The sequence below is a fragment of the Colossoma macropomum genome, unplaced genomic scaffold (assembly GCF_904425465.1).
Source record: "Colossoma macropomum unplaced genomic scaffold, Colossoma_macropomum, whole genome shotgun sequence".
Taxonomy (NCBI): domain Eukaryota; kingdom Metazoa; phylum Chordata; class Actinopteri; order Characiformes; family Serrasalmidae; genus Colossoma; species Colossoma macropomum.
In genome coordinates this window covers 10485330-10500668 of record NW_023494786.1, presented here as the reverse complement: position 1 = coordinate 10500668, position 15339 = coordinate 10485330, and the positions used below count along the sequence as shown (strand labels likewise).

The 15339-nt window shown below is 40.9% G+C and overlaps 2 protein-coding genes and 1 pseudogene across 2 annotated transcripts; 2 read left to right on the top strand and 1 right to left on the bottom strand.

Annotated features, from left to right (window-relative positions):
- Positions 1-1274: 1274 nt before the first annotated feature.
- LOC118800404 lies at positions 1275-2232 on the bottom strand (annotated as a pseudogene).
- Positions 2233-4720: 2488 nt separating this feature from the next.
- On the top strand, positions 4721-7451 carry LOC118800394. Its single transcript, XM_036560609.1, has 2 exons — positions 4721-5951; positions 6124-7451. The coding sequence occupies exons 1-2, from the start codon at positions 5069-5071 to the stop codon at positions 7068-7070; spliced, it is 1830 nt and encodes a 609-aa protein (XP_036416502.1). The 5' UTR covers positions 4721-5068; the 3' UTR covers positions 7071-7451.
- Positions 7452-9741: 2290 nt separating this feature from the next.
- On the top strand, positions 9742-13277 carry LOC118800386 (uncharacterized protein F54H12.2-like). The gene is made up of 2 exons (XM_036560596.1): positions 9742-10646; positions 10903-13277. The coding sequence occupies exons 1-2, from the start codon at positions 10459-10461 to the stop codon at positions 11942-11944; spliced, it is 1230 nt and encodes a 409-aa protein (XP_036416489.1). The 5' UTR covers positions 9742-10458; the 3' UTR covers positions 11945-13277.
- The last annotated feature ends 2062 nt before the right edge of the window (positions 13278-15339 follow it).

The following is a 15339-nucleotide window of genomic DNA, read 5'->3' as shown; positions in this document are numbered from 1 at the left end:
AGCGGACTATTTTTTTTTTTTCTTCATTTGGTTATTAAGTTAGTTTGTGAAATAGAGCTATCTTAGGGTTTTGTTTAGTATTTTCAGCATTGGCCAACCCGGTCAGTGCTGTTGTTTGTACAGAGTTCGTACAATTTACTTGCACTTATTTAACCCATCTTTGCCCATTATTAGCTGTATTATATACAAAGTAATTCACCACTCAGTCATTCTATTATGGCCCAACCCTAGAATGTGGCATAACAATATATAGTATAATAGATGTAAAAGATGTATAATAGGTGAGGAAATCCACGCCACACTGAAGAAACATAAATTCTAAAAACAAAGAACAGTTACACTTGGCCTGCTTCTTTATGATACGTAATTTATGCTGCTCTTAAAGAATCTTGGTGACATGTTAAGAGGTGAAACCTGCAGTATTTGAGCTTGCTTACAGGAAAAGAACAGCAGCAATTTTGGGGTTGGTAAAATTAATATTTTATAGTGATCCATGAAAAAAGTAAATGTAACAAATTCAGAATCTGAATAAAATGTTTTAGGTATACTTTTCTAAAGCACTGAACATGGAGTTTAACAGTGAAAATAAGTGTTTGTAATCTAATCAAAATATAGTTTCTGTTTGAGACTAATTTTAAATTTAATTTTAATTGTAATTTTGTTTGATTTTTACTTAATAGCAACCTTAAGGAGCCTTTATCACTAGAGACCAACAAATTACTGCACATTACATACATTCAGGTGTTAAACTATACATCAAGCTGAACATTTTCTTATTTTTCTTCTCTCTGTTTTTTTTCTTCTTCTTTGGAATTTTGTACACGATTTTGTGAAATTGATCATAGTTACACGTGGTGACCAAGAAAAACAGTCATCTATGATCCTCCACATGACAAATTTATTTTAAAGGAACTCACAAAACACTCTTACACTCTTGGAACAAAATGCTTTTAGTAAACTTAAACTGTCATTAAATCTATATGCTGGACAGTTATATATACATTATTTTCAATCCAAATAGTCATAATAGTTAAAATCAACTAGCTGGGTGGGTCTCATTTTTGTTTTAAATGCACACACTAGACTGCAAGTTAAAGAAAAAAGGTTTAACTTGAAGTCTAGTAAATTAATTCAGAGTCCCATTTCTTTACCCTGTGCAGGGTCTGAGAACAACTTAAAATAAACAGAAGGAAAAAACATGATGTTTAAGGCAAGTGATCAGTTTATCCTTTTTCTGATTCACATACACTGATTCAATAATTCTCATAAATTAGTTATAAAGCACAGTGAATAAACTGTGATACTGAGCTCTTGATAAAAGCTGTTATATTTTTTGTTAGCCTGGTCTTATTTTCCATTCACTGAATAATGCTGAGAAAAGGCTGTCAAACCACACATAGCATTATGTCTTAAAGCAAGGAAAAACTTTTCATCTCTGAGACCATAAATCAATGGACTAAGACAACGTGGTGCAATAACAAACACTATTAAATTTGAATATCTTATATTATTAAACGTTATGATATCAATGTTCCAAAATACCATTTCTATATATGGGATTAAAAACTGAACTATACACAGAAACAGCTGAAAGGCATGAAGTATCACAGTTCTGAGACTCTTGCTGGTTGATTTCTTATTCTCAGAGGAGGCGGCTCTGGCTGCAATCATTATCTTGATATAAGTGAAGACAATGATGAAGATCATAAATAAGAAAATGAGCTGCAAAATTGTACCACGTGTGTGTGCCTGCCACTCTTCTTTGAACATTAATTCTGCATTACACACAGTATAGGAGAACAGAGCACCAGGAGGAACCACAGATAAATACGCTATCAAAGTGATCAGTGGAACTATGCAGCTCATACCCCATATAATCAGAAATCCAAAGAATCTGTTTCTGCTGGTGGAGATGTCAGCATGTCTTAAAGGCATGCATATAGCAACATAGCGCTCCAGACACATTGCCACAAGAGTCAGTGGAGTACAAACTGTAAAAATAGTTCCAACTGACTGCACAATCATGCAAGCAATCATGTGCATGTGGTACTGGTAAGCAGTCCCAACCATCAGCATATCAGATAAAACCAAGAGTGTAGAGTCAACAAATAGGGTTTGTGCAAACAAAATGTAGCGAGTGTCCTCCCTGAACACCTCCTTTTTCAGAAAGGTGAATATCATCAGACAGTTTACACAGAGGAAAATCCCCACCAGAACCTGCATCACCGTCATCTTTACAAATAAAGATCTTGACAATTCTATTAAAAGATTATTGCTTGAGCTACTGTTAACAACAAAACTCTGCATTTTTGGAAAAAAAAACTATTAAGATTATACAAGTCAACCACTGTAGAACAAAACCTGTAAAAAATAAAATCACACAACAGATGCAGGGAGCACAAGGCTTAGTATCACATTCATCATGTATTTATGGTCTTTGTAAAAACATAGTTCTAAGGGATAGAGGTGGAGCCTGTGACAATGATGTTTGAGTTATGTTTTTTGGATAGAATGACTTGCAAACAGTGTCTTACGTTCTTGTCACTTCAAAGTATTTATAGCTATATAATTTTAACTAGTTATCTGAGAGTAATCTACTTACACTAAAGCTTTAGTTAATGTTCCAATCATCTGTGTCTACTAAACTGATTATCTTGTCCTATAGGTTACACTGTTTATATTTGTCTGTAAATGCTGCTTATCCAGTTGACATCCTCCCTTTACAAATTCATTCTTTTGTGGCAGGTGGTGGAGCAAGCTTTACAGAATGTTGGCAAAAATCCTCATGAGGAATTATAGCACATTTTAGAGTCAGTATATAACACAAAGTTTTCAGTTTAAATTGATTTTTGCAGTATAGTTCTCCCTTAGGTTAAGTGAGATTTGTGCCACCATTCCTTGTCCAACACTGCACCATTTGCAAAACAACTAATTTGTTGGTGGAGCCTGAATAAGCCATTTATTTTCAATCGTGTTGCATTTTTACTAGTGTTGCTTGGTGTAATCATGATCATATATATTCTTTTCAATCACTTGTTTTAAATTATTATCATTTTGTTGTTTAATATAGAGTAACACAACATTGACTTCTATTGCAGTTTTACTTGTTTTAATCAATTTCAAATATTCTGGAGCAATATTTAATTAATAAGTAATAAACAATATACTGTAAATATCTATCACAGTTGCAATATTTTTTGTCAAAGTATTTGAAAACTTGATCATTACTTTTGAAATACAAGGTAATCTGGATATTAATTTTATTATAATATTCTTATTGATGCTGTACAGCTTTCTCAGACATTTTGAAATCACATACGTATAGCTCAGTCTTCCATTATGGACACATCTTACTAAAATTTCTACATTTTTTTGAGGAAGGCCTGAGTAACAGCCATGGCTTAATCTTTTCTGTGAGTCAGTTCTGTGGCAACTCACTCAAGGTAAGATAGTGAGGGAGAAATAAAAGGACTCTCTACCTTGAGATCTTCAGAGCAGCAGTCTTTAAAAAGATGGTATATTTTCCCACAATGGCTGCCTGTTTTTGTCCCACTACGAAGGACACTATACATCTAGGCTGGTGGGACAGAGACAGTTGGCCTCATTAGATGGAGAGGTAGCACAGGAGGGAAATGCAAGGATGGCATAGGAGCTTTTCATGTATCTTCCAATTGAAAGTCCTCTGTGGCAATACAGCAGCACGTAAAGTGGACTGGAGAAACAGCAATCATACATGTAATGCCAAGGCTTCGGACACTAATCCTCAGCTCTGGAGTCTCTTCTCCCCATTTGACCAGCCCTGGGACTCAGTCCACTCCTATAGCTGCATGCTGTTTGCTGGCTGACAGAGCTTGCTCTTTAGCATCCAAAGAAAGTGGACCAGTGGATCCTCTGCAGGGCTGTGGGTTGCATTTTTTGCGACCCCCTCAGCAAGATTTTTTAATGCTTAATGATTTTTTGATGCTTCCAAATCCTGCCCAGATCCACATTCCTTACCAATGTGGCAATGAGCCTATGGTACTCTAACTATGGACCCAAGTGGGAACTCACAAAGAGCATGAAGGAATGACAGAACTTTAAAAACCCCTCCAACTTGCTATGTGACTTCAAATGGCTTGTGCTACTTGTCAAGCAATTTGGAGCCTGATGTGCTGAGTAAAAATTTCCAATGTAAGTTGGATTCTTTCAGGGCTGATGTTCCTGGGCCAGGAGCAAGTGCTAGTAGTTATTAACCCCGGTAAATGTCAAAATGATTTATGAGTTATGCGTGACGTCACATGTGAAATATGTAAAGTATTTTCCCAGGGGGTTGATGTGTATAAAATGTAAACATCAGTGGTATGACATCACATGTGAAATATGTAAAAAAATTTCCCAGGGGTTGGTGTGTGTAAAATGTAAACATCAGTTATATGACGTCACATGTCAAAATTGCAACTAATTTTCCCAGGAGGTGATGTGTGTAAAAACTGTGAACAACTATTGTAGGTTGTAAAGAATTTTTTTTTCCGGTGATAAAATGTTCAATTTTCCCCAGGGTGCGTGTTGGGAGGGGTGGCAAGCGTGAGCAAATTTTCCCCCTCTTGAGAAGTGTTAATGAAAAAAATGATGTGAATTTTGTGTAAAAGTTTAAAGGGGTGTGAAAAATTAAGAGTAAGGATGAAAAAAAAAGATGCGAGGACTTACCGTCGGTGGGGTGGGGTGGGGTGGGGTGGTTGGGTCGGGGTATGGTGTGTGTGTGTGTGTGTGTGTGTGTGTGTGTGAATGCTTTTTGATAACTACCCGAGGTTTGCCCGGTATGATGCGTGGGAATAATTTTCAAAAGATTCCCAGGATGTGTTTTGGAAAAAAAGATTCCCAGGATGTGTTTTGGGAAAAAAAGATTCCCATGATGTAATGGTATGACGTAGTTGTTGTTGTTGTGTTTTTGAGTGACAGTAGCAAGTGGGGGGCCCCCGTTCTGCTAAGCGTGACTAATAATTGAATTTTTCTCCTCACAATACTATAAAAACTGGCCGTAAAAGAGACAGATTGGTGCGGAGAGTGACTTTTCTGCAAAACCATCGTCATGGATTCTCCAGACAGATCGTCTAAGGCTCAAGCCGGATCTCCGATCTTGAATTCCTTGAGCAAATGGCGCTATCGCACATTCATTCGGGACAACTTACAAAAGCGTGGAATACCTTATTTCGTGTGGCCAAACAGCCTAAAACGACTGAAACTGAAGGAGCAACCCCTGAGGACCAGTCAAATTTTGAGCGCGAGGAAGGCCTTCGTTCGCAATGACATACCTAAACACTGCTGGCCCCGTTCGATTCGGGAAGAAAACGATGTTACACCTTCGCAGAAGAAAAAGCAGGAAATCGACAGATTCAGAGCGGACGACAGTCTGTTTAAACCGAGCATAAAGAGGAGATGTCTTTCGATGACGTATTTGACAATTTTGCCGAAAGAAACCCGGCTGAACAATCGCTACATCGTTTTCCGTCAGAGCAGACTGTTTCACAGTGACAAGCCGACTGAAGTCTCCATTTCTGAAAAGGAGTTGTACCTGTTAAACCAGACCGTCCCGAAAACGAATGAAGTGGGGGAATTGCATGCTATGATCTTACAGGCCAGAAACAGGTCATGCATGGTTCGCGACACAAAACACAAGACCGAACTGTCCAGGTCAGCCACAATCACACTGAAGGTCAGATCCGCGCATTATTTGCGTCAAATCACCCTGACCATCACAGGGCTCAAGACCCCTGAGTTTACCTACAGAGTTCGACTGGAAGTGTGCACGTCACCTGTGATAAGGCACGAAAACGTGTGCTCCAGCGATGACGACCAGTGGATTTTTTATTTTGCCCCTACTGAAAAAGAAGAGCACGTCCAGCTGATTGAAATAACTTTGCGGGAGAGCGAACTACTGGATATTTATCACGCGGTCAAACATGTTCTGACAGGTAAGAAAAACGCTTTTTTTCTTAAAAATTCATTTTGACCGTTTGAGGTACCGTAGTTTGTGAATATAAGCCGTGAAAAGGGTTATACCGTTTCAAGTTGCAGCGTGTGGCCGAAGAGTAAGCATGTACGAGCCCGTTAAACCTTTTAACGATTTTCTCTCTCTATCACCAGCCAGCGTAATATGCGGTTGCGACAGCTGTCATATTCCACGCCCGACGAGTCTGATGTCTAAATACCAAGATGACAAAACAGCGATGCGCATGTGCGAGGACATGCCCAGCGGGAGAGATTGGGGGTGTTCCCCCACTCACCAGCCAGAGCACGATGAAGAGAGTTCTGATCTAGACCTCGTGGAACGTAAAAAAAGCGGTGAAAATGACATTTCAGATTCGACCAGCGCCAGCGAGGTAGAAGAAGAGGAAGAGGAAGTCTCCGGCGTGACCGATCTGGACAGCGATGAATTTATCGTGGTGGACGAGGACGGCTTACAAAGCCGACCTTCTTCGCCGGCTGACATCGAGCAGCGTGAGAGAGAGAACGCGAGCGCTTTCTCAGGAACGGGGTCAAAAGGTCAATGCGAGGAACCTCTTGACGCCGGCGCCAGCTCGGAAAGTCAGAGCGAGAAGCCTTCGGACCTCAGTCTGAAGGGCCGAGCCACGAAAATTGTGGAATTTATCTGGGCAAGAGCGATCATCCTGGCTGTTCGTCAATGGGTTACGAGAGATTGCGCTGGGTGTCAAATTGAACACCCATCACAGAGACAGCACAGTTGCGTGGAAGGCGTCCCCGTAAGATTTCTGGACAACGAGTTAAAGCAGAAGTGGCTGAATCTCATTCCCGCTTGTGAATTGGAAATAAAAGAGTCTCTAAAGCAACACTTTGAATTAAAAGAACCTCATGATGGTTTTGTAATAAACATTTTGCGTAGAATTTACACGCTGACGCAGGAAAAATTGAGTGAATATAACCCGCTGTCCGAGTACCTGAGCAGAGATCCGTCCGAAATTCTGAGCCGGTTTTACATGCGGCCGGATGAACCTCTGAACAGCGCTGCGGAATCAACGGCCGCCGACGTGTGTAAAATTCTGATGGGGTCTGAGGATGACAGATCGGTGTAGTGATTCGCGAGAGAGAGAGAGATTGTGTATTTGTACATAAGACATTTATGACACCGATGTTTTTTTGCTGCTAGTAAGTTTATACATTGTATATATTTTTTTTATTAGACAAACCATAAACATTATTATTATTAGAAAAAACTGGGACCTTTTTGTTTTATTAAAAAACACCACATGTTTTTCGTTTAATATTTTAGTCGTTTGAGTTTGTGTAATTGTTTATAGCACCTTTATGACATCTTTTGATCGCTGCTAGTAGTTTACATATTTTTTGAACCCCTTTTGTGCATGTTTATTAGACAAACTGTATAGTCTTTTCATTTTAATATTTTAAACCATGTAATCATTTTCATTTAATATTTTAATCATGTAATCATTTTAATTTTTTAATATTTTAAATCATGTAACCATTTTTCATTTTCATATATTTAATAGTGTAACATTTTCATTTTAATATTTTTAACAGTGTAATCATTTTAATATTTTTTTAATATTTTAAATCATGTAACCATTTTTCTTTTCATATTTTAAGTGTAATCATTTTAATATTTTTTTAATATTTTAAATCATGTAACCATTTTTCTTTTCATATTTTAAGTGTAATCATTTTTCATTTTCATATATTTAATAGTGTAATCATTTTTAGTTTCATATTTTATACTTCAGTGTTCATCACATTTAGTTTGAAACTAATTTACCTATATCTCAAACTAACGGTTTGTCAGTAGATTAGATACTAACAACCAAAAAAAATATAAAAGAAATAAACAGTTTTTAACAAAAAAATAAAAAAACACATAAAAACCTTTAAACACCATAAAAACCTTTTGAAGTCGTTTTCTGTCATCAGTTTGTTTTCTCCACATTTTATTTTAGACCGTGTTTTACCCAGAAGAAAATATAAAAACCCTAACGTGTTTCACACCTCGACCATTTGGACATGTCTCAGACGGCGCTGCAAGAGTTGTACCATAAACCCGGGTCGGAAGGCGGTCTGTGTGGTAGGGAGCCCTTTATCAAAAGCGTAAGGGAGGTGGGGTTGGCTAATAAAAATAAAGATGAAATTGATAGGTTTTTACAAAGTTCAGACACTTACACGCTACACAAACCCCGAAGAATAAACTTTAAAAGGAGTTTCGTACTAGCGTGCGAAAAAGATTCACAATGGCAGTTAGACTTGGCAGATTTATCCTCTCTATCGGAACACAACGATGGGAAAAAGTTTATTTTAACCTGCATAGATGTGTTTTCAAAATACGCGTGGGTGGAGGCGTTGGAAAATAAGAACGCCAAGAGCGTAACGAAGGCCTTTGAACAAATACTTTTACGAGGTAGAAAACCCGTCACCCTTCAAAGTGACAAGGGGCGAGAATTTTGTAATCAATCATTCATGAAACTTTTAAACAAATATAAAATAAGACATTTTACTACGGCTAGCGAATTGAAAGCCTCTGTGGTGGAGCGATTTAACAAAACCCTCAAAACGCGGATGTTCAGATATTTTACAGGTTTTAACACCTTGAGATATTTAGATGTGCTTCAGGAACTAGTGAGCGCTTACAATCGCGCTTTTCACAGATCTATTCAAATGCGTCCCGAAGAAGTGAACGAGTGCAATCAGATACAGGTGTTTCATCATCTGTACGGGAAAAGAATGAGAGGGGAATTACCCCGACCCAAGTTTAAAATAGGTGACGCGGTTCGGATTTCGAAAGAGCGCAGGGTCTTCGCGAAAGGTTACGAACAGTCTTTCACGGATGAATATTTTTTTGTGGATAAAATTATTAAACGAGACCCGCCGATGTATAAACTAAAAGACCTCGATAATGAAATAATAGAAGGTTCTTTTTATGAAGAAGAAATGCAGAAAATTATTGTACCTGAAAATAAAGTCTATCGTGTAGAAAAAATACTGGCTAGGAAAAAAACTAAATCCGAGGTTCTCGTTAAGGTGAGATGGAAAGGTTGGGATAAAAAATTTGACTCCTGGGTAAACGAAAATTCTATCCAGGACGCTCGATAAAAACCCCGTGAGAGAGCGGCGCGAGCCCCTATTCGGAAGCGCGGACCACCCCACCATGGAAGAAACCAGAGATTTTTTCATCACTCTGCCGAGTAACGCTAGCGACAAATTATACCCTCAAAACGATATATCCAGCTACAGGGTGAAGTTAGCCAAAACCGTTCACCTCAGGGGCGGTTGGGAGGTCGGCTTAGCAGAAATTTCATTTCCCCAGAGTTGGTACACGCTGGCGGACGGCGGGCGACAGGAAACGGACTTTTGGGTGTGCGAAGGGCCGGATCTCAGTAAACAGGTGGCTTTTAAAGTAAAATGCGGTTATTATACTTACATCGCTGACATTTTGACCGAAATGAACAAATATTTTAGAACCACCAAAACCCACGTCGAATTATATTTGGATAAGGTCACGAGACGGGTAAAATTAGGGGTCACACCGGAGGAGATTATACGACTGACCTCGCTGAACAGATGGCCTATTCGGATTCGAACGCACGGACAGTTGGCGCACATTCTGGGCTTCGAGGAACAGAAGTGGACTGACCCGACCGAAACTAAATTCCCTGCCCATATTAAAGGCGGAACGTTTTATTTGTTTCTTTATTCAGATATTTCTTCACATCAGATCGTGGCCGATACCTTAGCACCTCTTTTGCGAACCGTTCAAATACCCAAAGCGCATCTGGATTTCGTCACGCTAAACTTTGACAAGGTGCACTACAACCCGGTCAGCAAACACGTGTTTGATGAAATTTTAATAGAGTTGAAGACGGATCAAAACCGAAACGTCAAATTCGAATTTGGAAAAGTGATCGTGAAGCTACATTTTAGACCGATCCGATAAAAAATGTCTGCTTATCACGCCGACCCTAGCCCCTACGTCCTCTATTATACGCGACAGGCGGGGTCCGGTTTAGAAGGTTTCAGCGGAGCGCCCGTGCAGTACGGAAGAGGGATCGGCAACGTTTTTCGGGGTTTGTTTAGACTGGCGGTGCCTCTGCTAAAATCGGGCTTCAACTTAGTCAGACCACACCTCAAGACCGCTGCTAAAAATATCGCGAAAGACGTGGTTTCCGCAGCGGCGGGGAAATTACTGGGAAACGCGTCGGAAAGGCGGCAGGAGGGGGAAGGCCTGGTGGTTTTGAGCCGCGCGAATCGACGCATGCGCCCACCGGGGCGTCGCGGTTCCGTACCTTTTAAAAATAAAAGCGTTTTTTCAAAAGGTCTCAGTCTGAACAGGAAGCTGGCGGGTGCGCTCGTCCGCGCCTCTCGTTTAAGGAATAGGAAGAAAAAAAAGAGCGAGCGGAAAACCGGTGCGGGTCCCGACATATTTTAAAAGATGTCTCTCATACACAGCGCCTCGGCGGAATGCATGAAGTCCGAGCTGGACCTATTTACGATCCCTATGACGCAACACAGTATAGAATCCTACAAATACGTAGAAACGCCTCCCATCACGGCCATTACCGAAAACGGCCCCCTGGAATTTTTTATAGCGGGGTCGGGGGACACCTACGTCGATCTGAACCGTTCGCTTTTGTACCTCACGTGCAAAGTTACCAACGCGGACGGAACCGATCTGGCGGCCGGTGCGACCGTAGGTTTGATCAATTACCCCGCGGCCACTCTTTTTAGCCAAGTCGACCTGTCCCTCGGCGATAAGCTCATTTCTCAAAGCGGTTCCACGTACACCTACAGGGCCGTTCTGGAGTGTTTGCTTAACTATTCCGAACCTACTCTGAATTCGCAATTCGCAGCGGGGCTGTTTCGCAAAGACACGGCGGGGCGCATGGACGAAGCTGACCCGAACAGAGACAATGAGGGGTTAACGTGGCGAAGCGCTTATTGCGAAAGGAGCCGAACGTTCGAATTAATGGGACATTTGCATAACGACTTTGCATTTCAGGAAAAGCTTCTTTTAAATTCCGTCGACGTGAGAATCAAGTTAGTTCGTAATAAAAACGAGTTTGTTTTAATGTCGTCGGATCCGAACCCGGGCTATAAACTTCACATTTTAACGGCCCTTTTGTACGTGAAAAGAATACACGTGTCACCCAGTGTGAAACTGGGGCACGCGTCAGCTTTGCTTCAGTCTAACGCGAGGTACCCATTAGAACGAGTTAACGTGAAAGTGTTAAGCGTGCCGGCGGGGGGTCGCGTGTCAAACCAGGATAATCTATTTTTGGGCCAAGTGCCAAAATTCATCGCTATAGGTTTTGTTCATAACGAAGCTTTCAGCGGATCATACGCGCGAAATCCTTTTAATTTTCATCATTACGACGTGGAATCTTTAAATCTCAGCGTGGACGGTGTGTCCTACCCGTCCACGCCTTTTCGACCCCTTCTTCCCAGACAGCGCTGCCTGCGAGAATACTTCAGCCTGGTCGAGGCTACGGACAGAGGGTTGAGGGACCAGCCTTTGGCCATCTCTCGTGAAGATTTTTCTCAGGGCTACTGTTTATTCGCGTTCAACTTGACCCCCGACGAAAGCTCGGGCGAACACGTTTCCTTAATACAGTCGGGGCACGTTAGACTGGACCTCCGGTTTCGAGCGCCTTTGCCCAACACCATAAACATCATCGTGTTTGCGGTTTTTGACAACGTGTTAGAAATTAATCACAAACGTGAAGTGCTTATGGACTATTTTTTAAAAAAAATGGACACCAGACAGATCGCTAAAGCCATGCGATGCACCCTCGGTTTCAGAGGCGTATTCGCCCTGCGATCAACTACCTCGGGTGTTAAAACACACACCTCCGTCCTGTTTTATTGTGAATACACATCCTCAATCACGACCTGGACAGCATTGGTTGGCTGTTTTAATACTGTCAGATGGAAATGCAGAGTTTTTTGATTCCTACGGGTTTCCGCCGGACTCTGAATTTTTCCCCAGTTACATCATGCTTTTTCTAAAAAATAATTCACGACGAGTTTTGTGTAACGCTAGACAAGTTCAAGACCATAGGTCGGACGCCTGCGGGCATCATTGCGTGTATTTTCTAAAACAGCGTATGAAGGGTCTTACGTTTTCTCAGGTTCTAAATTCTTATACCACCGATTTACGAGAAAATGATCGCTCTGTTAAAAAATTTGTAAAAAGTTTGCTGCGGATAGATTCTTACTGTCATATTGTACACGGAGTACAAAGTTGTGTTTACCGTTGTGATTTTATCAATAAATGATTACAAAATGATCTTTTAACGTCTGTGTGATTATATATTTCAATAAAATCGCTACGCTTTAAAAAATGTTTACTTTATTCAAACACACACACACAAGAAAAAACATATTAAAAGAGTTGAAAAATATGAGACTATGTTTTAATGAAAAAAACAAAAGCATAAAATGTACTTTGAATCAGATATAAATGATGTGGTTATTTAAACATACGAATGAAAGCATTTTGGTTTTAATAAAAATGTGAAAAGATTCAAACATACACATTACCCGTTGGTTTAAAAATGACACGATTATAAAAAGCATAAAATGTACTTTGATTCAGATATAAATGATGTGGTTATTTAAGCATACGAATGAAAACATTTCTTAATACGACATCCACCCCGGAGGTTCAAAGTGTGTTTTTCTATTTCTTTTTTTTTTAACCCGCGAGGGCGTACTCGCAGGCGTGCTAAACGTTAAAGAATTATCAACGGACCCTTTGATGTGTTTGTATTTTTCCATCTCTCGCCTTACAGAAGAATTACCCAAGGCCCCCGAAGGAACGTTGGCGTCCGCCAAGCTGCGAAGGAAACTGCTCCACCCGACGGGCTTGTAATTCAGCTTCTGATAAGAGGTTGCCGTTTTTAACAAATCAAATATATGACTCCCTTCCACGACATCCCCTCTGTACACGAATTCGCCGCGAGTCGTCCACGCGTTTTCCAGCGCGTCCATAATCAGTCGGGCTTTGTTTCTCGAACGAGCGGGCAAGTGTTCCAGAACCTTTGTGGAGAAGCCGTCAGGTGTTTTACTTTCTCGTTTTTCTCCTTCTTCTTCTTCTTTAGGTGGAGGTAAACTTAAAGTCAGTTCTTTTTTTTCCAAAGATTTTTGTTTGACCAGAGTCAGATATTTCCGCAAAAGTTGAGAATACAAATCCAGTTTGGTGTCCGCGGATAAATCCTTTCTCTCCAACAGGGATTTAATCTCCCGCTCCAGTTCATTCTCGCTGTTTTCCCTAATGTCTCCTTTAGAGGAGGAGGGGTGTGAGTTTTTGCAATTGGTCGGCAGAGACTAGGTACAGTTTTCGCGCGTGGTTCATTGCTGCCTGGGGGTTAGCATTTGTAACACAAAAGGCAGGGCCGCGGCTATTAACGGGCCGATAAACCCCCCCTTCTGAATGAGTTTACGCTTGCGCCCAAACGGATAACTTTTGTCAGCCAGATGTCTTAAACAGCGTCGCCTTTTCTTAAACTGTTTATACTGAGAGTCAGTCAGCGGGACGTTGCCTTTTAAAACGTTTAAAACGATTTCGCATATGGCCAAAATCACGTATTTGGGTAAATTTTTTTTGTCGGCTTTATTGTTTCTCTTGGCGTTTATCCAAGCGCTTAGAAAAGGGAGAGCTTTTCTTAAACGGGCTGACGTCATTTTTAAAAAAATCTATGTTTTAGGTACGTACACCACAGATTCTTGTCCGGGTAACAGCCCGCTCCGCAACCTAAATGTTTCTGGCGTTTCGGCTTTAAGATCCACAATTAAATAACCGAAAGGTTTACTCGTAGCGTCCTGGAACGATTCCAGGAAATATTTCGATTGTCCGGGATACATTTGTTTAGCCAAAATTGAAATGTGTAACTTGTCTCTAGGATTTTTAAAAAGTATCAGGTAGGAGGCGTTTAAACTAAGTGTGCGAGAATTCTTTCCTTTATAAAATAGATTCTGCGTCAAATATATCACGCTAAGATTATTGTGGTGAGAATATCTCGTGAAAGCCCTTTCTAATTCTACCGACTGACTCATAACGTCCATCATATCGTCCAGAACGATCAGAGGACCCCCTCTCCCTCCTCCTCCTCCTCCTCCTCCTCCTTCTCCTGATCGTCGTCCTTGTAGTTCATCGTCGTGCAGGCTGCTCGGTGCTCCTTGAACGAAAACCACGTCGGGCATAAGCTCCAGTAGTTCGTCGTAACTTTTTTGCCAGTTTTCATAAAACCACATGATTTTGCCAGGCTTCCCGTTGAGAGTTTTGGAAGAACATTCCAAAAGTCTTTGCACAAAGCACGTCTTCCCCGAACGGCTCGGTCCGGCCAAAATACATGTAAACGGCAACTTTAATCTGACGTCAAAATCCATAAGGCACCGTGGTAAAGTCGGGTCTCAGTATTCTCTTGTTATAAATTAATGAAAATTTTTTCAGAGCTCTGACGTTCTGCAGAGCCAAGCGTTTTTTGTTTCTTTGAATTAAAAGGGTCTCGGTCAGCAGAGTGTCGGATCGCCCCGTGCTAACGTGCTGCTCCACCAGCCGTTTAAAGGAATCAAAATGAAGAATTTTAGAAGTCTCCGGATTAACTGTAAACCCCTTGACCTTCAGAGAAACTTGCCCGCCGGCTGTGACGAAACAATAGCTTTTGGGTCCTGTAGACACAAATTCCTTGATATAATCTCCATCCGTTAGCTGATTCGACAGATCACCGAGATAAAACCCCGTGGGAGGAGTGTATTCCCCCGGTTTCGCCGTGAACATGACAGAATCCGTATCAAAATATAACACCCGCTTTTGTAATTTTTCTAGCACATCGTACAGTTTTAATCGTCCGTAAGCCGCCGTGAAAACGGCCACAAATACATTAGAAACCACGGGTTTTTGCAAATAATCCTTTTCGTACTGCCACTGGACCAAAGCAACGTCGTCGTTAATAAAAGTAAAATAAGAAATGCGTTTATGTTTGCAAAACATCAGTTCTAAAAAGTCACGAGGCTCCGTTATTAATTCCGTGTTCATCCGATCCGTTCTCTGTCCAAATTTCCCCCAGAGAGCGTTCAGAAACAGTTTGCTAATACTCCTCTGAGCGGGGTTAAATCCGATTTTTGACACATCCAGTTGGACACCTTCGTGTCGCTTAAACTTAAACAAATAGTCATTTTTCTCAGCGTCGGTGTTCACGCCCGGGGGGAAACCGCTGGCTTCCACTTTGTTTTTCAAATGTAAATCGATGTATCCTGCGAACAAATCGCAGGAGTTTTGCTCAAAGTGCCAAACCTCGTACACTTTCCCGATCGTGTAGCCGTGGTTTAAACTCCTTTTGA

What these genes read in the sequence shown, in the direction of transcription:
- LOC118800394 (XM_036560609.1), top strand. Translation starts at nt 5,069, where the DNA reads ATGGATTCTCCAGACAGATCGTCTAAGGCTCAAGCCGGATCTCCGATC. An exon ending in GGTCAAACATGTTCTGACAG is followed by an intron (nt 5,952 to 6,123) that starts GTAAGAAAAACG and finishes CTCTATCACCAG; the next exon opens with CCAGCGTAATATGCGGTTGC.
- LOC118800386 (XM_036560596.1), top strand. Translation starts at nt 10,459, where the DNA reads ATGCATGAAGTCCGAGCTGGACCTATTTACGATCCCTATGACGCAACA. An exon ending in TTTGTACCTCACGTGCAAAG is followed by an intron (nt 10,647 to 10,902) that starts TTACCAACGCGG and finishes TGACCCGAACAG; the next exon opens with AGACAATGAGGGGTTAACGT.